At 40.0% G+C, this 26,375-nt stretch overlaps 1 protein-coding gene and 1 long non-coding RNA gene across 4 annotated transcripts; one reads left to right on the plus strand and one right to left on the minus strand.

The window, feature by feature from the left end:
• Window positions 1-119: 119 nt before the first annotated feature.
• Window positions 120-12,136, plus strand: stim2a (tromal interaction molecule 2a). 2 transcript variants are annotated; one of them, XM_082537850.1, is made up of 12 exons: window positions 120-328; window positions 3,060-3,190; window positions 4,029-4,140; window positions 4,223-4,334; window positions 4,648-4,763; window positions 5,622-5,799; window positions 5,910-6,087; window positions 6,222-6,383; window positions 6,473-6,573; window positions 6,667-6,920; window positions 7,705-7,894; window positions 8,051-12,136. In XM_082537850.1, the coding sequence occupies exons 1-12, from the start codon at window positions 235-237 to the stop codon at window positions 9,513-9,515; spliced, it is 3,093 nt and encodes a 1,030-aa protein (XP_082393976.1). In that variant the 5' UTR covers window positions 120-234; the 3' UTR covers window positions 9,516-12,136. The 2 variants fall into 2 exon arrangements, with proteins under 2 accessions (XP_082393976.1, XP_082393977.1); XM_082537851.1 differs by having other exon boundaries at window positions 305-406.
• Window positions 12,137-15,157: 3,021 nt separating this feature from the next.
• Window positions 15,158-25,390, minus strand: LOC309709124. 2 transcript variants are annotated; one of them, XR_014277436.1, is made up of 7 exons: window positions 25,160-25,390; window positions 16,666-16,735; window positions 16,450-16,570; window positions 16,199-16,294; window positions 15,759-15,908; window positions 15,522-15,583; window positions 15,158-15,368 (listed from the first exon to the last, which is right to left on the minus strand). It is a non-coding gene; the product is annotated as an uncharacterized lncRNA (long non-coding RNA). The 2 variants fall into 2 exon arrangements; XR_014277435.1 differs by lacking the exon at window positions 16,199-16,294.
• Window positions 25,391-26,375: the final 985 nt, after the last annotated feature.

Consider the following 26,375-nt stretch of genomic DNA (forward strand, 5'->3'; position numbering starts at 1 on the left):
CTTTACGTTTCAATCTGCACACCAGTGCCACTGCCAGATCTCTCCAGTGAACATCAGCAGCCTATCACATCTCCCTTCTGGATGTACCCATAATAGCAACGCAGATCGCTTAACACTTTTTCGCAGACTGTCGCTGGTGCCTCCGAAACGGGGGTTTGGTTATGTATACGTTCTTTATTCGTTTATTTTGAGAACTTTCTCAGCTTTGGACGACAACATTGCCATCCGTGTGAAATGTTCCCTCCGTCCCCGCTACTGCTCGTTTTCCCCGCTGCGCTCTTCTGGGCCGCACAAGTTGCCGGGGACCTCGAGGGTGTTACCATCACCGGTGAGAGCGCAAGTTTCGACCCGGCGCGTATGTACTGAATGATGCATGGCGCCAACAAAAGAGAAAACACGAAAGAAAGTAAAGCATGCCTAAGTATTTAAACTGGATCTTAAGTCTGCACTATCACTGTTGATGTTGCGTCGATTATAGCGGTGATAGTCGGCTGTTTGACACTTACACTTAAGGAAAGACTCATTTTTTAAAATTTAACCTGGAAATTTAACCTTGATCATTTATTTGTTTGTTTATTTTAAAAGAAAACCATCAGGTTATTAGAGCATCTGTTAGTAGAATTCCGTTTTGGGGTGTTTGTGCAACCTGCACGTGCTGCCAAAAATATATTTAGGAAACAGGAACTTTTTGTTTGTTGTTTTTGTTTATCTGTTAAAAACAAACAAACAAACACGTGTCCATTAATCGGGCACAAACTTGTTGCTGGGGTTAATAATAGCGTTCTGACAATTTAATCTAAATATACACGTGCCACAATGTGCTCCACTCTCTCAGGATTCCAGCAGCTTCCGCTCACCTGTGGAAAGTTTTTATGTGGAGGTCCTACAGGGACATCGTTAAACCCACACAATCCCCTGCGCACAAACTCACAGTTGTGTTTCCCATCGCTACAGAGGACATTTACGTCGACCTACAGCTATTTCCTGGAATCCTTTTCTACTCGTTGCTGCCCCAACCTTAACCCTGGCAGTAATTAATTCATTTTAATTGTTGTCCCTAAATATAAGTGATTCCTAACAGCACCACACATCAATTCTCACACAAAGTGAGCAGTAAAGGCACAAACACTGTTTTAGGTCCCTTTGTTTACACCACCTTGTGAGGCAGAAGAAGCTCCATCATCGAAGCAGCTTCTCCTTATTCTGGAATTCAAGTTTCATCAGCAAACGAGGGATAATATCTTTGCTTTTATAAAATATGTCGTTACTGTAGATTCTCCTGCCTGTGGTGATGATAAGAAGAACAAAAACATATAGCCTGTAACTGTCATAGATTTCTGTTATGACAGCAGCAAGTGAAACATCGGCTTACCAAATGTTCTGCTATAACATTTTAAATGAGTTTTCCCTCCTACTTATCATGAAAAGAGCACATCACTTGTGTTGAGTAGGAGATGCCTACATCATTCAAACAGTTAATAATCTGAAATCATTTTACTCCTACTTTCTGCTGTTCTTCCTTACTTGAGAAACCTTCTGAAAACACACCCTGTGTTTATGTATCTGTGTATGTTTTAAGATAATCTTGCACAGGAAGAAAACATATGGCTCGTGTGGTTGTAACTGTCTAAAAATGCAAAAATTCCCAGAGGATTTGCTTCATATTAAAAAACACAACAAGAACCTTCAGAGATAAATGCCGATATTTTTGTAAGAAGATTAAGGGCAGGATGCAGCGAAATGGGAATCCTCTGTTTGTTTGTTTGTTTTTTCCATAGAAGTCTCTCTCCCTCTTGCTTTCTCCCCTCTCTCTCTCTTTACTCATGGATTATTTCTTCATTACATTTTTGGCACAGAGTGGTTAGCATCACTGGAGGTGGCTCGAGGTGGGCTCAGCTAGCAGACCTTTGACTCTCAGCCTCTTGCCCCTTGAAACACTCAGACTTGAGAGTCACTGAGACGAAAATGGGCTGTGACTCAGCAAACTGACAGATGACGGAAAGCTATGCGTTATCTTCTAATGCATCAGTGTACTTGTACTCAAGCCAGGAACTCACTGTACGATTTAAACCAAATTACAACGGTCGATTTGATCATAATGAGTCGTCATTATGATTCAATGAAATGTATTTCCTGCACATTTTCTCATAGTGTGTTGCTTCATGGAGTGAAGGCTTGATCCTAAAACCTTATTTGTTTGCTAAAATTTGTGAAAGCTGTTTTAAGCCCATTTAACTCTAATAAATTCATTCAGAAAACTGGAACTTTAGACTTTGGGTAGTTTCCTAATGTCATAAAAAAGTACTAAAAGTACCAAAAAAGAATTTGAGTACAGTATTTATGAAATTATTTATATTAGAAACACCACATAACGATTAAATTCAATGCTTCTTGACATTGAATGCAGCCAGTGAAATAACCACCTCCGCAGTCTGTTTAACTAATAAGTAGATTTTAAAGGGAAACTGTTAACTCTCAGCTAATGTATTGTACTGACTGGGCACTTGGTTTAATTTCCATTTTGTCTTCCATTTTATTCTAATTTATCTGGGTTGAAATGGTGTTGCTTTTACTTTGGTTTTATTTTAATAGGTTGATAGGATTGTATTTTAAGTATATTGTTAGGAAAAAAGGGATACATACACAAAACAAAGAAAACATTAAGAGTGAAAAGGATGCAAGTAATGTACCTCCCAAGAATCAGACAGAGGACACTGAGATTTATTGTACTTTACTTCGGGACTCTTAACCATTTTTAAACAGAACAGTGTAATTCCCAGCGGATGAACATGCAATTTAGAATTGCTATTACATGGGATTTTTTTTTTTTTTTGAGATATAGTGATAACTACCAAATGCACAAAGGAGACAGTAAGATATCCCAGGCTCTCCATGTTGATCTTGTGGACATTATAGATGATGCTATGTGAGCCAAAATAATGAAAAGCTCTTATAGATCAGCTTAAATAACGATGTAAAGTTGGCAAATTAAAGTTCTTTTGGAATAAACTGAGCAAAAATAATGAGATGTATTATTATTGCCTTTCCCACCCATGCAGACCCCTGCGCCGTAGTGTCTCCACCATGCATGAGCGAGGCTGATCGCTTCAGCTTGGAGGCCCTTCGGAGCATCCATCAGATGATGGATGATGACCAAGATGGGGGGATTGAGGTGGAAGAGAGTGTGGAGGTAGACACCTTGCTCTTCATGAAATATGTAACCCATTTTCTTATTTTATTTATTTATTGAATTATTTTACTTAATCCCTGTGCTTGTATGTTTTTGCATGATTGATGCACATAGTGTTTAGCAGTGCAACAACAGGTGTCATCACTGCTGCTAGAGTCAAATGCTCCTTCAAGGATAGCAGTATAACTTTGCCTTTGGCTCAGTGACAAAAATTGGTTTGCACAAATAGAAAACCGTTACACTGGTGACCTTTGTAGTCATTCGTAACAGTAAGCAGTGTGTCATGACAATTTTTTCCCCCCTGAGATTTCTTTGAATGGTAAACTACCTCAACGTTAATATGCTGCTATACTGTTTGTATGTGCGTCAGGTAATCAACCTAGACTTCTCTAATGCCTTTGCCTTCCAGAATGCAGCTCAGGGATACAGTATCCAGGGGCTCAGGTTGCAGTTACCATAGAGATGTCAGAGGAGGTGTCTGGGCTCATCAAAGTCCCAAAATTCCTCTAGCCATCATATGAAGCCTTCGTCTAGAGCCAAACACACATTCCAAGACAGCACCAACACACACACGCAATCCCTGAAGTTTGCAACACACACTTATGGTTCTGCAACCATTCTAAATAAATGCAAACTAAAAACAACCGCTCCTTATTCCTAGATTGAAATCTAAGCACATGACTCACACCAGCACTCACTCTATTTATCCTGGACATAAAGTTCAAACAATATGATGTCCTTGTGACACTTATCTTCGCATTTTAGTGTTGTACCTCATAATAAAATTTTAAAAAGTCCTATTTTCACTCTGTTGTACTGTTTTTCTCCAATGTCGCAGTTCATTATTGAAGACATGAAGCAGCAACAGACTAACAAACACAGCAACCTGCACAGAGAAGACCAGCACATCACAGTTGAGGAGCTCTGGAGAAGCTGGAAGTCATCCGAAGGTATCCGGGTGTAACAGAGTGTGTGTGTGTGTTTGTGTCCAGTATCATGTTTTATCTGAAACTTGATCTTGTTTTGTTTTAGTACATAATTGGACTCAGGATGACGTGCTCCGCTGGCTGAAGGATTTTGTTGAATTGCCACAGTATGAGAGAAATTTTAAAGAGTTTAAGGTCAATGGAAACACACTCCCCAGGTGAGAATAACTGAAGAGGGTGTACAGGCAATTCGCCACATAAACAAGTTGGTCTTCTAGAAACTATATTCTCAGATTAAGTTTTGAAGGAACCACATTCTCTCCCGTTTGTTTGATTCACAGTGATATCTGTAGTCAACATGTGTCGCCATTGTTCTTCTTCTTTTGCTACTGTTAACTCTCTTCTGGCAACCATACATATGTTATACAAGGCAGGGCTCGTCACCCTGGAAACCCTAAAAACACACATGTATGCATATTTTGGTAATCCCAAATAAGCCATTAAAATAAAAACCATAAAATCCATTTGTAGGATTGCAGCTAATGAGCCTTCATTCCTGAGTGGCCAGCTAAGAGTTCAGGACCAGAGAGACAAACAGAAGCTCACCATCAAAGCTCTGGATGTTGTTCTGTTCGGACCACCTACACGTAAGAAGAAATCCTCACTTTATTCCCTCAGACAGTAGCTTTGATGTCTTTGAAGCAGGAAAGATACATTCATGTCCTGTTGCCATTCTTTTCATTGCATAACTACTTTTGTATTACTCTTCCTCTTAACCTTTAATCTAAAATCAGCATTAAATGATGGATTAGGCAGCAAAGTTGCTAAATCGGTTTACATTTAAGGCCTTTCGTTTCAACTTACTTAATGTTCATATCGTTATTTCAAAACACAGCTGCACGTCTCTTAGCTGGTACTAGAAATTATGCCCACATCACATCAGTTTTAGCCAACTTACATTGGCTCCCTGTTGAATATCGCATCAATTTCCAAATTCTCTTGCTTACCTTTTAATTTACCTTAAATTTTAAACAATTTGGCTTCCAGCTATCTATGCGAACTCCTCCATTTGTCTATCCCTAATAAGGCACTTAGATCTTCCAATCATATGGTCCTGACGCAACCGAGGTCTCATCTGAAGTCCAGAGGTGATCAGGCCTTTGCTGTCATAGCTGCCAGACTCTGGAATAACCTCCCTCCTTATATTCGTTCCTCAGAGTCCAATCTTTTAAATTGCGTCTTATTATTATCACTTATTATTTTAGTCTAGCTTTTGATTCAAATTAGTATGCTATTTTGTGGCTAGTTATGTGGGTTTTTTTTTTACCCATATTGTTCATATTGTATCCTGCCCTCCTTTTAACTGTTTCTTTTATTCTGTCTTATGCTATTGCCCTGACTGAGTGTGAAGCACTTTGCTCAACTTTGTTGTATTATTATGTGCTATAGAAATACATTTTGATGTGATTATTATTTAAAGCGATCTGATGTCCATTCAATCATAGGGCCCCCTCATAACTACATGAAAGACCTGCTGCTCATTGTGTCAGTTGTGATGGGAGTCGGCGGCTGCTGGTTTGCCCAGGCTCAGAACAAAGCCAGCAAAGTCCACATATTTAAAATGATGAAAGATTTAGAAAGTCTCCAGAGGGCTGAACAGAGCCTCATAGAACTACAAGAACAGTAAGAACTGTGATTTTTTTTTCTTCTCTCTGTCAGTCTCTTAGCTACTGTAAGTTACCGGATTGCCTTTGCTTTGTGTGATTGAACTAAACACGCTTTGATTTACTCAGACTGGAGCGAGCCCAGGAAGAAAAGCGTAATGTGGCAGAAGAAAAACAGAGCCTAGAGGAGAAGATGAGAGATGAGATCATGGGGGCACAGGAAGAGGCTCATCGTCTGCATGAGCTGAGGCAGGGAGCTGTTAGTGAGCTGAGCCGCCTCAGATATGCAGAGGAGGAGCTGGAACAGGTAGAAATGCTGCAGCGAGAGCAAGCAGCTTCACAAATGCAAGACACTCATCATCCTAGTTTGGCAGGCCTGAAGATTTTACCCTAAATTATTTTCTGCATACTGATGATTTTTAACATTTGCCACCTCTTTAGGTCCGTGGAGCGCTGAAGCAGGCCGAGAAGGACATGCAAGCCAGCTGGACTGTCACAGAGGTGCTTCAGCAGTGGCTGCAGCTGACACATGAGGTAGAGGTGCAGTACTACAATGTTAAAAAGCAGAGTGCAGAACTACACCTTGCCACTGCCAAGGAGGAGGTAATGCATAGCAACATAAGAGTAATAATGCTTATAGTGACTATCCTTCATATGTAAGTGCCCAGACTCATATGTATGCTTTTTTCTAGGCAGAGAAGATTAAGAAGAAGAGAAACTCTGTGCTGGGGACACTCCACGTGGCCCACAGCTCCTCTCTAGACCAAGTAGACCACAAGATTTTGGAGGCCAAGTGAGTCACAAAGTTACCTCTGTGCAGGTATTTGTGTCTGTCAATATAAAGATTCAACAAATTACATCACAAAGCTTTTTGGATCTCTTAAAGGAATGCCTTGTCTGAAGTAACAGCCTGCCTGCGGGAGCGTCTTCATCGCTGGCAACATATTGAGCTCCTCTGTGGGTTTCCCATCATCAGGAATCCGGGTTTAGCAAAACTCACTGCTCAACTCTACTCCGACTCAATTGCCCTGGGGTTGCCTAGAGTGTGCCAGTCATCTTGTTCGTGCCACAGCTCCATTCATGGCTCCATAGAGGATCTTTTAGATGAGCCTACCTCTCCTATTTTACCTCAGATACCAGGTAAGAAACAGGAAGTAGGAGCTTTTAAGGCTTTAGTTGAGTCCTTGTTATTGTCAGTGTCACACAGCGTTAGATTTGATTGGAATCTGGAACGTGATATGTGATTTGCACACTTCCAATCAATGCATTCAGAAGTATGCAAATAGGCGTTGAATTTAATATTTCACATTAAGTTATTTGGTTTGTATTGCCTGCAAATATGAGTTTAATAACAACCTGATATATGACAAAACTATCCTCTGTCTCAAAAAATATTCCAATATTAAATGGATCCCAGTTACAGCACATTTAAAACTTTTTAGAATGAAAGATAAATAACTCTAGTAACTGAATTTGTGATCAGAATCAAAGTACAATAGTGTATGCAGTGTTCAACCTCAAAACTCTGAAATATTTCCAAAGTGAAGGATTTGTTAAGTAGCTGATAAGTTTGTGTTTTGCTAAGAATACACAAACTCATTGACTGAAAAAGAAAAACAAGCACTCATAACAGAGCTCAGATTCCTTCCTTAATAACGCTTCACAAATAACAGAAATACTAAAGAGGTAAAAGAAATTGTTAACTATATTGTTAATGGGTGTTATTAGTATACGTACACATACATGTATATACCATCCTTGTTCCTACATCACCAAACTTCTCTAACCGTACGTTTACTGCAGCTTCACAGACAAAGTTTAATTAGTAGTGTTCTGGAATGAAAATTAGGGTACATATTAATTTCTGCTCTTACAGGATCTGCTCTGCATAAATTCTTCATTTTTAATAATTGTTTCTCACCAGTTGCAGTTGCACCACTTAAACGGTCTCCTCGAGCACGGGTATCCATACGTCGGTCACGTCGCTCAGGGATCATTCCTCAACCATCAGCCACCATGATCTCCCCAGACCCTGACCTTCTTATCCCCATCCGAACTCCCTACTCTTCCTATGACGAGGAAGAGGAACATTTTCGAAAAACACTAAAAAAACAGTATGTCTGCCTTTTCCCAACTTTTAAAAATGCACTTGCTGTGCATTTTTAAACCACTTTCTTATCCTACCTTTATACCAGCCTTAGCTGTCCTTTGATTTTTTTTCCTTTCCTGTTTTCTTTGCTTATGCTTCCTTTCCTTTCTCTCACTAATAGAGATTCCCAAGAAAGGTTCTCAGATTCAGAGTATATGACTTCTCCTCCTCTCAGCAAACTGTTCCCTAGTTCTGCTGTTGACATCTCCTCTCGAAAGCTCTATCACGATGACACTGAGCTGCTTGCTGAGAGCCCTGTTACAAAAACTTTAACTAAAGAAGTAGAGGCTCTTGTTGAATCGCCACCTCACAAAATGTCAGTGGAAGACCTTGAAACTTCTGTTGATATTGCCTGTAGCAAGATGGTTAGAGACAAAACCTTGGATACTTCGTTGGAAACATCTTCTTTAAAAATGTCTGCAGAAGAGTCATGTACAGATTCAACATCAAGGAAGATGTCACGCAACAGGACTGGACTTTCCACTGATGTTGCGCTTAAAAAGGGAATTTCAAATGAGACAGATGCAGAGTTTTCACCCAGGAAAGTAGAGAAGGACACAGTGGGGGATTTGACAGAAGTTCCCTCAAAGAATACATTCAGAGAAAGAAGTGATTTGGGAATAGATGTGAGGAAGATGATATGGGATGAAGTAGAAGCATCAGTGGATCTAGCAAAAAGGAAGATATCAAAAGATATGATGGGCTCTTCAACTGACACTTCCTCAGGAAAGATGACAAGGGATGATCCTGAGCATCTATTTGACTCCAGAAGGATTACTAGAGATTCAATGGGAGTTTCCCAAGACACAGGTTCCAGGAAACATGCGTTCCATAAAGGGGAAAATCAATTTGATTCCTCTGTGAGGGGATCAGCAAAAGACAAAATAGTTGAGACAACCAGAATACCAACAAGAAAAATGTCTAGAGATGAGCTGGAGTATTATACAGATGTTGCTTCAATGAAGATACTGCCCAGAGAGAGACTCGAAGCACTTGTGGACACCTCATCCTCTACAGAGATGCAAGAGTTTTGTTTAGAGCCATCAACAAGTAAAGGTTTACTGAGAAATGAACTTGAAATGTCTGCTGGTTCTCTCAGAAGGAGAATGCCAAGAATGCCGAGAGAGGATGCTGAAAGCACCATAGACACTCCTACTGGAAAAATCTCTTGGGATAGAGTTGATATCCCAAGGGAAATGCCTAAACAATTCATCTTGAGGGAAGAGTTATCAGAATCAAGTTCATTGGCAGCTCACAATGTGCAGCCTGATCTCATGTTAACTTCCCAGGTGCCATGGAAGTCTTCATCAGACTTTTTTACTGTTGGGCCACTGAGCCAGCTCGTTTATGATGGAATCCTTGAAAAATCATGCAGCTCCGTGTCTTCAGCAACAAACCTCTCTGCTGGCAGGCTGCGAGCAGAGATGGAGCCACCTCTGCCAAAACCAAGGGTTGTCCTTCCTGCTCCCTCATTGCCTTCGGAGGCCGCAGATGACAAGAACAAGGAAAAGGAAAAGAGCAAGAAACCTTTAAAGCTCAAAAATCTCTTTAAAAAGAAAAATGAGTCGAGTCCAGAGAAGCTTTAAGGTGCTCTTCGGAAACTCTGGCAATCAGCTGATTTTTTTCTTTCTTTCTTTTGAACATTTTATAGAAACTGAGTTTCGAATTGTCTTTGATGACATTCAGTAGTCAAGGTTTTACAAACCTTTTAGCTCAAGGGGTTCAACTATAGTGTTGCATTAGTTGTTAAGGAACTGGAGTCATTATATTATTTATACACGCTATCCCAATTTTAGGGGTAATCAAAAATAGTTAAGGTTAAAGTTAAGATTAAGTTAAGGGCTGTTTTTAATCCTTGGATGAAAGTCCTTTTTAGTTAATGAAATGTAAAACACATGGATTTCACCAAATTTTACATTTAATCTTTTGAGATGCCCTGCCAAGCATTTACTGCAACCACCTTAGGTTTCTTTATATGTTTTCTGAAGCTGTATATCGGACATGTATCCAGTTAATCTTGACCATCTTGTTTATAGAATAGCGGTTATATCTTAAAAGAAGATTCAAAGCCAACCCCATCTTCTTTTATCTAAACTCCTACAGAGTCAAAATGACAAAAAGCAAACTAACTAGTAATTGGTTTTACTTTCTATACTAAGTCTTATAGACACATGGTTGATATAGTAGTTTAGTTTTTTTTTTATAGTTATGTGTGGTTGAAGGATTAAAAGTTTTAACAGATGCTTCTTTCCAGTATGACAGTGGCAATTCTTAAATTCATTTTAAAGATTAGAAACTCAATCAAAACTGTTTAATACAGTGCTAAAGTTAACACATTCTTGTGCAAAAGAAACTGAGTTAAACTTTGTGATGTCCGAATTAAATTTACCTTCCTAAACTTATCCAAATTGACTAGTTAGAAATTTTTGGGAAATTTTCAGTACAGCTGCATAATGTACATATATATCAACATTAAAGGACAATTTAAAGGAACTGGAATTGAATTTTGTGTAGGGTTTAGGGGGTTAGGGTTAAACTCCATGCTTTTAAATGAACATTAAAATAGAGACAGTTTTTATTTACCTATTTAATTTTTTTTTTTTTTAATTTTAATTACCACAGCAATTGTTGAGTCCTTAAACACGTTTGACGGCTGAATAGCTCTAAAAATATGCAGCACAATAAAGAATCATTTATTATACAACAAATATTTGTAATAGTTTCATACTATATTTTTTCATAGATGGTTCAGTATTATTTTCTTTAGCCCCTTTGCAATTAAATGGCATTTACAGTCGCCATCAGCACTTTTGATGTGTGGTTAAACAACGGCCTTCAGATAGATTTAAACAAAGTAGACAAAATGATTCTCTGATGCACTGTCGCAAATGAAACTGCTGACTGTTTGCACTGCTAATATGGAGGATTTTTGATTACTTCTGTGTTAGGCAGAAAGTAGTCGTAGATAGAAAGTAGAAAGTAGATAAGTGAGTAGCAAGATTTGAAATGGATCAGGATTCACAAAGTAGATAATCATAGTTTTTATTCTTTAAGAATTCTCCCTATTTTTTTTTGTTTGTTAGTTTTGCTTTGATAACTTACAAGCATAGAGATTAGTTTATTTTTTGTAAAACAACAAATGTAAATTTTTTTTATTATAGCTGTCTTAGTTTCTGAAATTAATGTATTAAGAATCACATATTTAATTTCTAAATTGTTTATGTTATTGAATGATTAAAGCTCATTAATTGTTTTCAGGCATTAAATCATTTTCTTGTTTTAACTTAGTTTTTTTATTTAAGCGCTTCAAATATGAAGATTTTTCTTCAATAATTAAGTATTTTTATACCAGTTGTAATCAGAGGTGCAGTGCTGCTGAGTGCAAAGGAACAACACTGCTACACTATTTTTCCAACTGAGGAAATAAAATATTCGCAGTTGGATTAATTAGTTGAAATTCGGTCTAATTCTTGCAAGAAAGCCATTAATAGCAAAATGAGTGGTCACAGCTGTCATCATAATATTTAGAGCCAGATTTGGCAATGGTGTGCAACAGTACAAAACCCTCTTTTCGCATCAGAAAGCTACCTGATGATGCATTCACAAAAATGCAAACAGTACACTAATTAACATATGCCATGAGCAGTCCAAAGTACTGGCTCAAAGTGAGCAGACCTGATGAAGGGGGTCAGTGATGTCATAAGAAAAATAATAATCTATAAGTTGAGGTTTTACACATGTGTTTCTCTCTGAAAACTGTGGAAATGAAAATAAATAACAGGAGGCTGAATGAGAAACAATATGTTTATGATATAAGAGATAACTCTTCTGAAATTTCTAGGGACTGTGTTAGGTCCTGATGACTAAGATTCAGGTAGAATGTATCAAGAGGGGTGCATTATTATTATCATGTGAGCAACAGCTGACCTGTTCATGTATAGAAGAACAACAAAAATGTATTTACCACCAGAACCCGAGGGACAAATAACTCAGATTGATGCTACAACAAAGAGAACTGCACTTTTGCTTGTAAGTTGTTTCAGTGTCAAGTACCATGAGTGTAAAATGTTTTCCCCTGTGTTAGAAAAGAAAAACTGATTAACTGTGTCATGAATAAATGGGCTGTTATTTACTGATTTATATGAAATTGATGATAACTCAGGTTACAAAATTGGTCAAATTTAAAAATGCTGTCCATTGTGTTAAAATAAAATCCTGAAAATAACTACAGCATCTTAAATGTGTCATTTGTGAAAAAAAAGACTTCCAAATTGCAGAATATTGGTTATCCCCACTTGCATAATAAGCAGACCTGCCTGTGAACTGCACTTCCTTGATGTCAAGAAGAAAATCACAGATATGAACTTTTTGGAAGCAGACAATGACCTCCTAATTTTTATTTTTAGTGTTTAGTTTTTTGAAAACTAAGTGTTTCGGAATAGCCAACAAGACTTCTGTCTCCTGAATATTTTATTTAATTAAAATTCAACAGAATAATGTAAAGATCCTCAAGTTCCGTTTTGTGGTATCAAAGTATATCATGGTCAGGACACATCATGATTATAAAATGTTTAAACCTCTTAAAACCATTATTAAAAAGCTGTAATCTCTGGTTCCATGGAGAGCACTACATAAAAACAGTCAATTCTGTAACTGAAGTAACTGCAATGGCTCAAAAACACTACACTAAAATCACAGTCAGTGTAAAGATTGTCACTGCAGCAGCCATACTCCTCTTGCATTTGAGAGGAACCTACATACACAGTTACACGGAAACTCATTAATGATTTCCCTACAGTGCATTACAGATTCATTAAAATGAAGAATATATATCACGCAGTCATGATGCAAACTTCCAGCAATCATTTGAGGACAAGAAAACAATATAATTTAGCTTTGACTGTTGAGAGAAGTGTTTGTTAAGAAGTTTTTAGTTCATTACCTGTCATCTCCAATAGATGTCAGGATTGTCTAGGTCAGCATGTGATGCTTCTGCATGATGTTGAGGGATCAGAAACCCTCCCTCTCCCACTCCCCTCTTCCTTTTACTCAGTAAAACCTTCCAAACTTACTGCTCTTAATATTGTCTAATTCTAGCTTGTTTCATTAGATTAAGATTAATTTGACATGCTGCATTGTTCTTTCTGTCCACAAACTCTTACTCAAAGAGTAAACAGGTCAGATACTAAACTCACAAAAACAAAGTCATAAAAAACAGCAACTAAAAGAAGATACAAATGAAATATTAATAGTAGCAGACTGTATGGCATTTAGTTTTTACCTTTGTTAGGTGTAAGAGAGTGCATCTGTTAATATTTAATGACTGTTTTATTTTTTGGCATAGATGAGATCAGTGTCAAAGGAGAATATAGACCACACATGCATTATTTAGTTAGTAATTGACTATCATATATTGCATTAAAATAGCACAGACTTTCCTGAAGCTATTGTGCTAATTTTCCATGACTTTTAGTGTTAGTGTTATGTTCTGCAGGGTCAGGACCTACCTGCTCGCTCACCATAAAATATACACACTACTCACAGAAAAAGCTTAAGCTTTCCAGGTGGTGCAAAGCAGGAACCTTGTGCTGTGATATGATTATCATATTTCCTGTCCACCTGTAAAACTTTGTTGTTTTTTTTTAAAATATTGTTTTCAGAAATCTTTGTAAAGTATATTGCTTATTCAATATGCAAAAATTTATATATACACCACGTTCCAAATTATTATACAAATTGTGTTGAAGTGTCATAAAGATTAAATAAGTTGTTTTTCAATTAAGCCCATGGATGGAATAGTGTCTCAGGACTCTTTGCATCACTGAAATCAATCTCGGACACCTATGATCATTAGTTTGCCAGGTGAGCCCAATTAAAGGAAAAACTACTAAAGAAGGATGTTCCACATTATTAAGCAGACCACCATTTTCAAGCAATATAGGAAAGAAACATGATCTCTCTGCTGCTGAAAAGCGCGAAATAGTTGAATGCCTTGGACACGTAATGAAAAGCTTAGATATTTCACGAAAATTTAAGCGTGATCACCATAATGTTAAGAGATTTGTGGCTGAGTCAGAGCACAGATGGGCTTGTGCAGATAAAGGCACAATGATGAAGGTTTCTGCCAGACAAATACATCAGATTAAGAGAGCAGCTGCTAAAAGGCCATTACAAAGCAGCAAACACATATTTGAAGCTGCTGGTGCCTCTGGAGCCCTGCGAACATCAAGGTGTACAATCCTCCAGAGACTTGCAGTTGTGCATAAACCTTCTATTCGGCCACCCCTAACCAATGCTCACAAGCAGAAATGGCTGCAGTGGGCCCAGAACTCCATGAAGACTAATTTTCAAACAGTCTTGTTCACTGATGAGTGCAGTGCAAGCCTGGATGGTCCAGATGGACATGTTTTGAACTGGAATCACAGGGAGAGAGCTGGTCGGCCCCTTTAGGGTCCCTGAAGGTGTGAAAATGACCTCTGCAAAGTATGTGGAGTTTCTGACTGACCACTTTCTTCCATGGTAGAAACAGAAGAACTGTGCCTCTGCAACAAAACCATCTTCGTGCAAGTCAATGCACCATCTCATGCTATAAGGAATACCTCTGCATCATTGGCTGGTAAAAGGAGAGGAACTTATGGTGTGGTCCCCATTCTTCCCTGACTTCAATCCTATTGGGAACCTTTGGAACATCCTCAAGCAAAGAAATATGAGGGTGGGAAGCAGTTCACATCCAAACAGCAGCTCTGGGAGGCTATTCTGACATCCTGCAAAGACATTCAAGTAGACATTTTCCCAAAACGTACAAGTTCCATGGATGCAAGAATTGTAAAACTGCTATCAAATAAGGGGTCCTATGTTAATATGTAACTTGACCTGTTACGATGTTTTTGATTAAATAGCTTTTGATTTCAGTGAAATTGATCTACTAATGCTGCAAATTCAACAAATGACCATTTTCAATTCTCTACAACCTATTAAATCTTTTGAAACTCTGTGTGCGTAATTATTTGGAACAGTGGATTTTAAGTTTTTTATTTTTGAAAAACATACTGTTTTCATTGGGAGTTTTGTTCAGTAACATTTGAAATATACTCTATTGGTCGATGACTCGAAAATTATGCCAACTGTCATTTGAATTGACTATTTAGGAAAAACAGAGAAAAATATAATTTGCATAATAATTTGGAACGCGGTGTATATATATTTTTAATTAAGAAGTAGCCAAGAACATATATGACTGCAGGAATGATGACAAAAACACAGTGACAGAGTTACCAAAAATGAGAGATTGAAAAAAAACAACGTGTACTTTTGATTGTAAACCTTACAAATATAACTTAAAGACAAAGCTAGTTATTTATTTCTTCTTTGTCATCTGAATGATGTGTTTGTGCGTCCTGAGACAGGAACACAACTGTTGTTAAACACAGATCTTCATCCTGAAAAACAATATAACATTTGTAATTAGTTAGTTAGTTTAGTTTTGCAATGCTAGTTTTCCATTTAACAAGCGTGTTAATATTAACGACCTGTGAATGTGACGCATAAGGTACAAAAGCACAAATCAAAATTATGAAGGGAACCTTGGTTACCATATTTTGCCTTGATTGTCGTTTGATACGCAATCTTTTCTGATGATGATGCGATTTCTTTTCTGCACAAATGAACACAACAGCAGTGTAATATTAAACAGATTAAAAGCATCTATCTATTGGGTTTGTGGAAAAAAAATAACAAGTATGACTCTGCAAAATGACTGAATAAAACATTTCAAAAAAAAAAAAAAAAAGCTATTATGCACAAAAATAGGAAAGATAGTAAGTATGTACCTGCTTTCTGACAAGTGTGATATACCAGAATAAAGGAGAATGAGGTGAGAATGGTAAAGGCTGGAGTGAACATCATCATCCATGACAGACGGGTTACACCAACATCCATGACACGCTGTTCTTGCACGATTAATGGTTTTCCTATAGTGACTAAAACATACATATTGTCACCTTAGGCCCAACAAACAAACAAAAAAGTAATATTGCATAATAACATTGAAACATGGTAATTTTGTAATAATTTAAATCTTGCATATTTTCGATAAATGACAGACTTTGCTTTCTTTTCAACAGCAAATCTTTTCCTATTTAATCTTAATACATACAAATGCAACCCACTGCATTTATTAAAAGAAAAAACTTACCTAAGCACCATAAGGAAACTTTTGTTGTGATTAGGTGCTATATAAATAAAACTGAATTGCATTGAATTCAATTACCTAATTTGAGTCTTGTTGTGGAATTTCCATATGTGTAAACAAATCTGCAGTCTTTATTTTCCCCATGCTGTTCTTCTGTTCCACAGTAGTAGAGACCTTCATCAGAATCAGTGATATTTAAAATCACAAGGTCTCGGGAATTAGAGGACTCATTCTTCACAAAGTGCAAATGAGACAAAGGTTCCAAAGGAAACCAAGACGCAGATTTGTACCGTAAAACAACAGTGTTATCATGAGAACACTTCCTGTACCATATTATATGTACTCCAATGGTCATTTTGCAGTCGCAATACAGAGTGATGTTGTCTCCAGGTTGGGCTGTCACTTCCAGTACTGATACAGAAATTCCATTTTGAATGCAGGAAACAACTCCTACAAAAAAATAGAATTATATGTAAATGTGACAAATAACACAAAACACTGAAAGTCTGTTGATTAAAAGATTGTGACTTCAATGCCAAAATTACCTAAAAGAACAAGAAGAATAACATGCAATCCATCCATTAGTGAAGACCATGGGGAGTTGAAAGACAGCCTCTGAAGCACACAGATATGATGTATGTACAGTTTTCCAGGAAATGTAGTTGATTGGCTAGTTACTAAGTGGTTTATATTGAGGCTGCTGTGCACAATGACTGTGGAGACTGTGACTTTATAGTTAACAGTTAACATTAACTTAGTTAGTGGTACAGCCAGTGGCCTACATTGGCTATACCACATGGTAAATACATATATTTAACTGATTAGTTAAGAGGAGCACTTTTCTACTCTAATTGAGCACTCAAATAGCTTATATAACATGCATCATTCACTAAGTTCTTTCTATCTAACATTCAACTATTCTGTTGTCTGTGGTTTTAGGGGTTTTGTCATGTCAACAAACATATTTTAAGTGCAAAAAAGCAATGAGGCAACACCTTCACTGACTGGGGGATAGGACAGGGAGAAAGAAAGAATGAACAAAAGAGAGGGAGAGAAAGACAAAATAGAGGGGAGAGAGACAAACAAACAAACAAACAAAAAAGAAAAAAACAAACAAAAAAACCAACTGGATCACCTGTCGAGAGAAGAAAAAAAAAAACAGAAGAGAAAACAAATAAAAAAGAGCAACATAATAAATACAACAAAATCACAATAAACTAGCTAACAGTAGTTAACAGTAGGTACTAAATATTAAATGTTATTGTGCAGCACGCAAGATTGACTACCTTTCAGATAGCAGCCAAGAAAGTTGTAGTTTGTGTCTGTGAACACATGTGTGTACACCTGTGTGCACACCTGTGTGGATCAGCACGCTTGTATTCAAAAGGTTTCTCCATGTAATGATCTGCTAGGGAGTGTGGGGAGCCATAGCCCCATCCCCCAGGGCATGAAGCAGGTATGGAGGAGATCCAGGCCCCAGACATCCAAAGGGCCCAGAGTACGAGAACCCAAGGAGGACCACCAAAGGGGCAACCATGCCACCCTCCTGGGAAGAGCTGAGGAGAGCCCCAGACGAGGGGTCACCCAGCAGCCACGGAGCAGAGGCCAGAGGGGGTTGCAGTGACGTGCCCACGGGCTCTGCCGGCAGCCAGCTGTGCCAGAGAGGACCGAGCCCCAGGCCCAGAGGCCAGAGGCCTGAGGGCGCCCCACCCCCAAGAAGGGGCCCAGCCGGGCCACAGGCGCCAGGCCCAGCCAATCAGCCACCAGGAGTGAGCTGGTACATACATGAGCTCCCAGCCCCAGACACCAAGAACCACCAACGCACCGACGTCTGAGGGCATCAGCCACCAGGGAATGTGGTGAGGGGAGATAGGCCTCCATACCTTGGAGAGCCTGAGATGTTCCCAGAGAGGTGGAGTCTAAGACCCGACCTGACATATAGACACAGACGAACAGGCGCACACAGACACAAACGTGTATTCCCTCCCCTATATACACATAAGCAAATATTCGGCACTCACCCAACGTGTACACAGACAGAAATAGACACTGTACACACAATCACACTCCCCAAACATACTCTATATCCCAGGTTCAGGTACCCTCGCCCCCAGAGGGGCAAACCATACCTAGACCCAGGAGATGTAACCGTTTTCCCTGGGGTGGAGGCAAGCAGACAGCCACCTTATCTGCAGTAGCAGGGAGGCCCCGCATCGCAGAGCCCAATCTGAGTGAAGACCCCAAACCTCCCTCCGCTCGCTCATATGTAGTGCTGCTGTGTGTTGTACTAAAGTGCATTTAAAACACAGGAGGGCACGGTGCTTCCTGCCAGAGAGCAGCACGGCTCCTCCCGAAAACCCTCAGTGTCTATATGCATTTAAAATTGAGGGTTGGGCACCAGCGCCAGAGATGGGTTTGAATACACAGACCATCCTCTGGATGCTGTATAACGTACCCACCCCCAAGGCCCTATATGTATGAGTAATGTGGATGTCTAGGTCGTGGAATAAAATTGGGGCACAGGCGGCCAGAAGGGGACAGAGGGGGAGTGCTTCCCCTGCACCCTGGTGACACACCTGGAACCCAAGCCCTGCATGTGCGGGTGGGTGTGGTGGAGCGGGAAGAGGGAGGCAGCTGAGGATGGGGAGGGAAAAAAGGAAGGGGCATGTGGCCCCTCCTTGGGGCCAGCTCCCCCACTGACCCCAGTAGGCACCCCCACACCCTGGAACCCACCAGGGCAAGGGGCCCCCCAGGCCCATCTGGACCGGGACCCACAGCAGCAGTACCGCCCAGCCCCACAGAGTCCGGGGCAGCCCACCCGACCCCACCGCAGAGAAAACTGCACCCACCCCATCATCCACTCATCTCCCAGACTACACAAGACAATAGACACCCAGGTTGAGTTCATTCTCCACCTCTCCAATATCTCTCCCCCACCTGCAGAGTGAGCTCCTGGAGAGAGGAGACCACCTGTATAGATGTAACAGCCTCCTCACCGGTTGAAGAACCCTCCAGTTGGGCCAATGCACTAGAGGTCCCCCGCACCAGGGCTGAGTCCCCATGCACCCAACCGCCCACCCACAACCCTGGCGACACAATAACCAGGATCCAGACCCCCAAGCCCCCACGCCCGTCCCGGACCCACCCAGAGGCAACCAGGCCAGTAACCAACGTCCGCTAGCACAGACCCTCCCCCATCTACGCTGTACGCAGCCACAAGGAATACACCATCTAAGAGCCACCAGAGCCCCTAACCAGGTCATGGCAACAACCCCCGGGTTAGGCCCTCCAGGGAAAACGTCCCTAGGGAATCCCCAGACGCCCTAAGCCTGTCCCTACCCCCATATCAACCACAATAGCGAAGGCAGGACCAAACCATGACCCCCCCCACCCCCCACCCCCACTAGGCGATGAAGGCGATCAAAAGAGCCCAGAGGGATTGATCAAATGTGGTGGCAGAAGCTGTATCAAGACTAATGTGATGTATTAGATAGCTTTTGAATTGTTTAGAATTAAGGGCCGATCGTGGCTCAAGAGTTAGCAGTTCGTCTTGTAATCGGAAGGTTGCCGGTTCGAGCCCCGGCTCGGACAGTCGCGGTTGTTGCGTCCTTGGGCAAGACACTTTGCCTACTGGTGAGGGGCTGATAGTGCAATATGAAAGCCTTGCTTCTGTCAGTCTGCCCCAGGGCAGCTGTGGCTACAACTGTAGCTTGCCTCCACCAGTGTGTGCGAGTGAATGAATAGTAGAATTGAAAAGCACTATATAAATTAAGATTAGTTTTATTTTTCCAGGTAATGAGGATTGTGGGCTGTGTTTATTTCTGTAGTGACCTCATCCAAGTTGCCCAGCAAGCACACTAAAGGGGAGGCTGGAATGTTACATTTCAGACACTTTGATAAGTCTTCACATATCTCGCGCCAAAACTTCTGAACTGGTGGACAGAACCAAAGAGCGTGGATTATCCGGTGCATTGCCTTCATAGTGTGAGCAGTTGTTGCAAGACGTAAAGCCCATCTTGAACATCCTATGACAAATATAGTGCACTCTATATAGTATTTGTATTGTATTAATTGCAAACTGGGATTTCTGATCCATTGAAAGGTTTTTAAGCATATCTGAGACCAGAAGATTTGGTCTAAGCTGATCAAAAAATCCGCTTCCCATTTTGCAATAGGATGGGATATTGATTCATCTGTTTTAGAAATTGTTCTGTATATTTTAGACAATAATCGGGGGGGGGGGGGTTAGATTAAAAGATTGTACCACACTTTGTGGCGTTTGTAATTCAGCTTCACTGGGTTTAAATTTATTTTTTCTCCTTTGTCCTTGGTCCTTTGTAATGTTTTTAAGCTGATATGTGGGGGTTTATCTTTCCAAAGGAATTTAGAAATATACGAGTCTAGAGATCTGAGCCAATCTTGTGATGGCTTACTCGGGATCATTGAAAATAAATAGTTTATTTTTGGCAAAACCATCATTTTTATAGCGGCGACCCTTCCCATGAGTGAGATGGGTAGAGATTTCCATCTAGCCAGATCGCCTTCTACTGTCTTTAAAAGTGGGATGTGGTTTAAATTTAGTTAATTCTGCAAGCTTAGGAGAGATATTGATACCTAAATATTTAATATTTCCAGATTGCAGTGGGGTAGATGAAGAATTATAGAAGGAGCAATTAATCGGAAGAACTGTAGATTTTGACCAGTTAATTGAATAATCTGAGACTTTTGAGAAAGAGTTTATCAATGCAATTACCCCAGAGAGATTATTTTTTGAGTTTTGGAGAAAAAGCAACACATCATCTGCATAAAGGCTGATTTTATTTTCTACATTCTTACATTGTATGCCCTTAATTGTTGTAGCCTGTCTAAATGCTGCTGCTAGTGGCTCAATAAAAATTGCAAACAATGAAGGGGAGAGTGGGCATCCCTGCCTGGTGCCCCTTAGGAGACAGAAGCTGGAGGATGTTTGGTCATTTGTTCTGACACATGCTGTTGAGGAATTATATAATATTTTTAACCAGTTTATGAAAGAGTTTCTGAAACCAAATTTGTGTAAAGTTGCAAATAGAAATTTCCAGTTAACTCTGTCAAATGCCTTTTCTGCATCAAGAGACAATATTATGATTTCAATGTTTTTACTGCACGAGTAGTCTATTAAATTAAATAATCTACACGTATTTGTTGATGAGTGCTTACCTTTTATGAAACCAGTTTGGTCAGGATGAATTAAAAGGGGGGTTATTTTCTCCAATCTCTTTGAGAGAGCTTTGCAGATTATTTTGAGATCTACAAGGGATCTCAAAATAATCTATAAGGGATATTGGATGATAGCTGGAGGGAAATAAAGGGTCTTTGCCTGGTTTTAGTAAGAGATTAATATTTGCAGAATTCACATTTGGTGGTCTTCTGCCATTTTCCTTGATTTCCTGCAGCATTCTGTGAAACATTGGTGCCAGAGTTGTCCAGAATTCTTTGTAAAATTCTGCAGGAAAGCCGTCTGGACCTGGAGCCTTATTATTGTGCATACTTATCAGGGCTTCCTGGAGTTCACCTGGTGTCAGTGGCGAATCCAGTGCCATTGCTTGAGTGTCTAATAATTTAGAAAAGAAGAGTTACATTGTCAAGAAATTGATCAATTTTGTTTTTAGATGGGTTTATTTGTGGTGTTTCATAGAAATCCCTAAAAAGACCTGGGTCTAGGTGCAGTTCCCCCCTCCAGGGGCAAGGGTACCTAGACCCGGTTTGTAGAGTACGCTTGTGGAGTGTGATTGTGTGTACAGCGTCTCTTCATGTCTGTCTCCACGTTGGTTGAGTGTGGAGTAAGTGCATATGAGAGCATGAGGGTGGGAATGGATGTTTGTATCTGTGTGTGCCTGTATGTCTGTGTCTATATGTCAGGTTGGGTGTCAGGCGCCACCTCTCTGGGGACATCTCAGGCCCTCCAAGGTTTGGAGGCCTATCTCCCCCTACCACCACTTCCCCTGCCAGTGGCGGACTCCCTCAGACATCGGTGCGTTGGTGGTTCTTTGTGTCCGGGGATGGGCGTCCAGGTACACACCAGCTCACTCCTTGGCGGCCGCTTAGCGGGGCCTGGAGCCTGGGGCTCGCTCGGGCCACTTCGGAGGTGGGGTGCCCCCGGCCTCTCGGCCTGGGGCTCGGTCACTCAGGCACAGCTGGCTGCCGGCGGAGCTCACGGGCGCGTCACTGCAACTCCCCCTGGCTTCTGCTCCGCGGCTGCTGAGTGAGCCCTCATCTGGGACTCTCCTCAGCTCTTTCTGGGACAGTGGCGCGGCTGCCCCTCTGTTGGTCTTCCTTGGTCTCTTGTGTTCTGGGGGCCTCTGGATGTCTGGAGTTTTGATCTCCTCCATACCTGCTTCATGCCCTGGAGGACGGGGCAGTGGCCCCCCCACACCCTCTAGCAGATCATTACATGAAGGAACCTTTTAAAAATCAAGCGCGTCCATGCTCACAGGTGTACACACGGATGATCACACCCACAAACTACACCTTTTTTGGCTCCTACCTCAAAGCACACTGTGTTCTGTTGATCTTATGTGCTGCACAATAATGTTTAATATTTAGTATTTACTGTCATATTTCCATATATCATTGTGATGTTGTTTATTCTATTACTCTTGTTCTCTTCTGCTTGTTTTCTTTTTTCTTTCTCAGCAGGTGACCCAGGTGATTGATATATGCATTTTTTTTTCTTTTTCTTTTTTTCTGCCCGTTCTGTTGGTTTTTGTCTTTTGCCCTTCTCCCCCGTCCCTCTTCTCAGCTGTTTCTCTTTCCCTCTTTCTTTCTCCCCTTCTTTCCCCCAGTCAAGTCTGTCCCGTATTCAGTAAGTGAAAATAAAATAAACAATAAAAGGTGAATCAAATGGACCATTACGGCAAGGCTGGGATGGTCAGTTTGGTAAAGTAAATCCGTTGGGCATCTTTCTTTGCCTTTAGACAACAATTCTGATGGCAAAAGAGCCAAACGGGACAGGCAAAAAGAAAAAAAAAAAGAAAAAAAAAAAAGAAATCCCTAAAAAATTTGTTTTTTTTTTTAGGGTCATATATTGTTTTCCCAGATAAATCTTTAACAGCACATATGGTTGTTTTTTCTTCATTGATTTTTAACTGGTTAGCTAGAAATTGACTGGATTTGTTACCGTGTTCAAAATTTTGCAAGCGAAGTCTTTGTACTAAGAATTGAGTCTTTTTATTAATAATTATATTTAATTCTAGTTTTGTTTTGCGTATTTTGTTCAATATTTCTTGATCTTGGTGTGACACGTAGGCTTCTTCTAGGGATTTGATGGTTTTTTCTAGTTCCTGAATATTTTTGTTTTCTTCTTTCTTCTTATGTGATGAGAAAGAAATTATTTTACCTCTCATCACAGCTTTCCCTGCTTACCAGAAGACAGATGCTGATGTCATTATAGCCTAAATAAAGAGTCCATTCTTTTTTAAAGTATTTGATGATAGGGCTGCTCGATTATGGCAAAAATGATAATCACGATTATTTTCACTGAAATTGAGATCACGATTATTTGACGATATTTATTTAAGCCTTTAAGACCTACCATAGAACCAAGTCCGCCAGAGCTTATATTATTTTTTTACATGCTGTAGTGCCATTTGTGGGAGCATTTCAAGTTCCTATACATCAATACAACTGTTATAGCCCATATTTTAATAATATGTATGCATTAAGTCCATAGTAACTACATTAATTGCAAACAAGTGGGGTGGCTGTAGCTCAGGTGGCAGAGCAGGTCAGCCACTAATCAGAAGGTCAGTGGTTCGATCCCAGGCTGCCTCCTGGCTGCATGCCAAATATCCTTGGGCAAGATACTAACTCTGTGTTTGCCTACTGGTGGTGGTCAGAGGGCCCGGTGGCGCCAGTGTCCGGTAGCCTCGCCTCTGTCAGTGCGCCCCAGGGCAGCTGTGGCTACAATGTAGCTTGCTATCGCCAGTGTGTGAATGTGTGGGTGAATGACTGAATGTAGTGTAAAGCGCTTTGGGGTCCTATGGACTAGAAAAGCGCTATACAAATGCAGGCCATTTACCACAAGTGCAATAAACTACAAAAAAATTGAAAATCGTTTTTGTTTTTTTTACATATATTTCTACTTGGAGAAATTTAAGAGGTTTATCCCTCAAAACTTTAAATACAAAAAAGTTGCAAAAAATAGTTTACAACAACAGGAAATTTATTTTGAGTGTCTTCATAGTTTTATTTTGGAGATACAGCAATTTTTATATACTGCAGGAAAAACAAAAAAACAATCCTATGATGCAAATTTGCAAAGAAAACAGCATGTGCATCAAAATAAACTATTTCCAGCAGTGCAATTCGAGTTCTAAGCATCCCAGCAACTATTCAGAAAAGTCAAACATGACTTATAAAAACACTAGTATAGGCTTTTAAGGCCTACAAGTAAAAAGCTACATTTTCCGCGAGAATGACGTCACTTCCGGTTTTGGGCAGGAAACGCGATAGTTCGCGCTGACTTCTTTTTCAATGTGGGAAGTGTTAAGAACAGCTGATCGGATTGGCAAAGCGTGTTTCTGGAATATTATGTTTTTGTTCCTGCAAGGCTTTTTATGCAATTTTTGCATATGTGGAAGGAAACTGTGACCTAGGACAAGCTGATGGTATAAGATGTAAGTACAACTCCTCCGGTTTCATATGCAAAACCAATTATTGCGCTAGCTTACATGGTTCAGGTTCTACAGGGATTTAAAAATAGTTACACAAAACAGAGCATGCTGCTCTGACCGGCTTTAAAGGGTTAACAATAACAATGTATTGAATAATGACTTTAAAAAAATAATATAAAATAGTGTGCAAATACTGATAACAGTGCAAATGTTTGCAATATAAAAAATAAATGAAAAATGTAAACATCTATGTGTAGTGAACTTTGCAGTGTTGCTCTGTGGTGCAGCTACAACACTGTAGCAAAGTTTACACACTATGTCTACTTGATCCACGTCTGACTCCGCGAACCCATAATGTTTCCACACCACTGAAGTTTTTTTTTTTTACCTCTCTTTTCAACCAACGGCAGTCACTCTCCTCTCCAAACAACTTCTGCTTAGCTTTCCGGTCCTCTTAATTGTTGTGATGCGTGTTCGAAATGGAGAGCGGTGCGCTTGATTTACCACACGGAGCAGCGCGAGAGTAAAGCATGAGGGAGGGGCTAATAATCGGCTCAGTCATTTTTAATGATCGTTGAAAGCCCAGATCGTAATCGTGATTAAAATTCGATTAATTGAGCAGCCCTATTTGATGACGTCTCCATCTTTGAGTAGTGATGTGTTAAATCTCCAGTTTTTACTTGGTGTAGCGTTCTTCTTATGTTAAGGACACAGGAGCATGATCGCTGACAGTTATAGGGTGAATCTCAGTGTCTGAGATATCACTCAGCAGTGAGCTACTGACTAGGAGATAATCCAGACGAGAGTAGGAGTGATGGACGTGTGAGAAGAAAGTATATTCCTTACTGTTGGGGCCAAGGGAGCGCCATGCATCGCAAAGACCAAAGTCGCTCATATACTGTTTGATTATATTTGTGGACTGCTAATTGCGCTGAGTTCCTGCTGCATTAAGCCTATCCATTTCTTGATTTAGAAGCCACTCATCTGGACTCAGCCTACATGTAGGTTTTTTTTGTCTCTGTGGATTTCCTGTTGGCCCGATTTCATGGGTGTAATGATGCATGTTGGTATCTCTTGCAGAAAGCGCTTTTTTTGGTCTGCAAGTGACTTTTGATTGCAGAATAGGTGCAGATCTTTGGTTTCTGTTATTTCTCCATCGCATTTATGTAAATGAGAGTAGGCCAAATAACAGCAAAATACCTTTGTAATCCCAGAAAATAAACCTTTATACTTTATAAACTTTGACAACATATTGTGCAGATAATATCTGGCACACATGCATCATGTTGTAATGCTTGTGGTCTGCTACATAGCAGGGGTCTCTACTACAGTTATAGTTTGACCCTGGTAAGTGTTAGCCATTTAATATTGCAGACTGAAAAATTAGAGTAGAATGCATATTGAATGGGATTGTTGTTGTTATATTGTCATGTAATTGTATTTTTTCTTGCCTCCTGCCTTGGCTGTTTCTAAATGAAGTAAAAATAAGGCCGTGACTACAGTGCTTTGTTTCCATGAGTCACTGTTTAGTTTCACAGCAAGAGAAACTTGTTCACATGATAATAACTCTCTATATATCTTCCATTTGATGTTTTACAATTGGC

The sequence above is a fragment of the Aulonocara stuartgranti genome (genome assembly GCF_965226115.1).
Source record: "Aulonocara stuartgranti genome assembly, chromosome: 6".
Taxonomy (NCBI): Eukaryota; Metazoa; Chordata; class Actinopteri; order Cichliformes; family Cichlidae; genus Aulonocara; species Aulonocara stuartgranti.

Excerpts from the sequence above, each read along its gene's own strand:
- stim2a (XM_082537850.1), top strand. The coding sequence starts at position 235 with ATGTTCCCTCCGTCCCCGCTACTGCTCGTTTTCCCCGCTGCGCTCTTC. Across the intron at positions 4,141-4,222 it reads AAGCTGGAAGTCATCCGAAG|TACATAATTGGACTCAGGAT; the intron begins GTATCCGGGTGT and ends GTTTTGTTTTAG. Across the intron at positions 5,800-5,909 it reads CTCATAGAACTACAAGAACA|ACTGGAGCGAGCCCAGGAAG; the intron begins GTAAGAACTGTG and ends TGATTTACTCAG.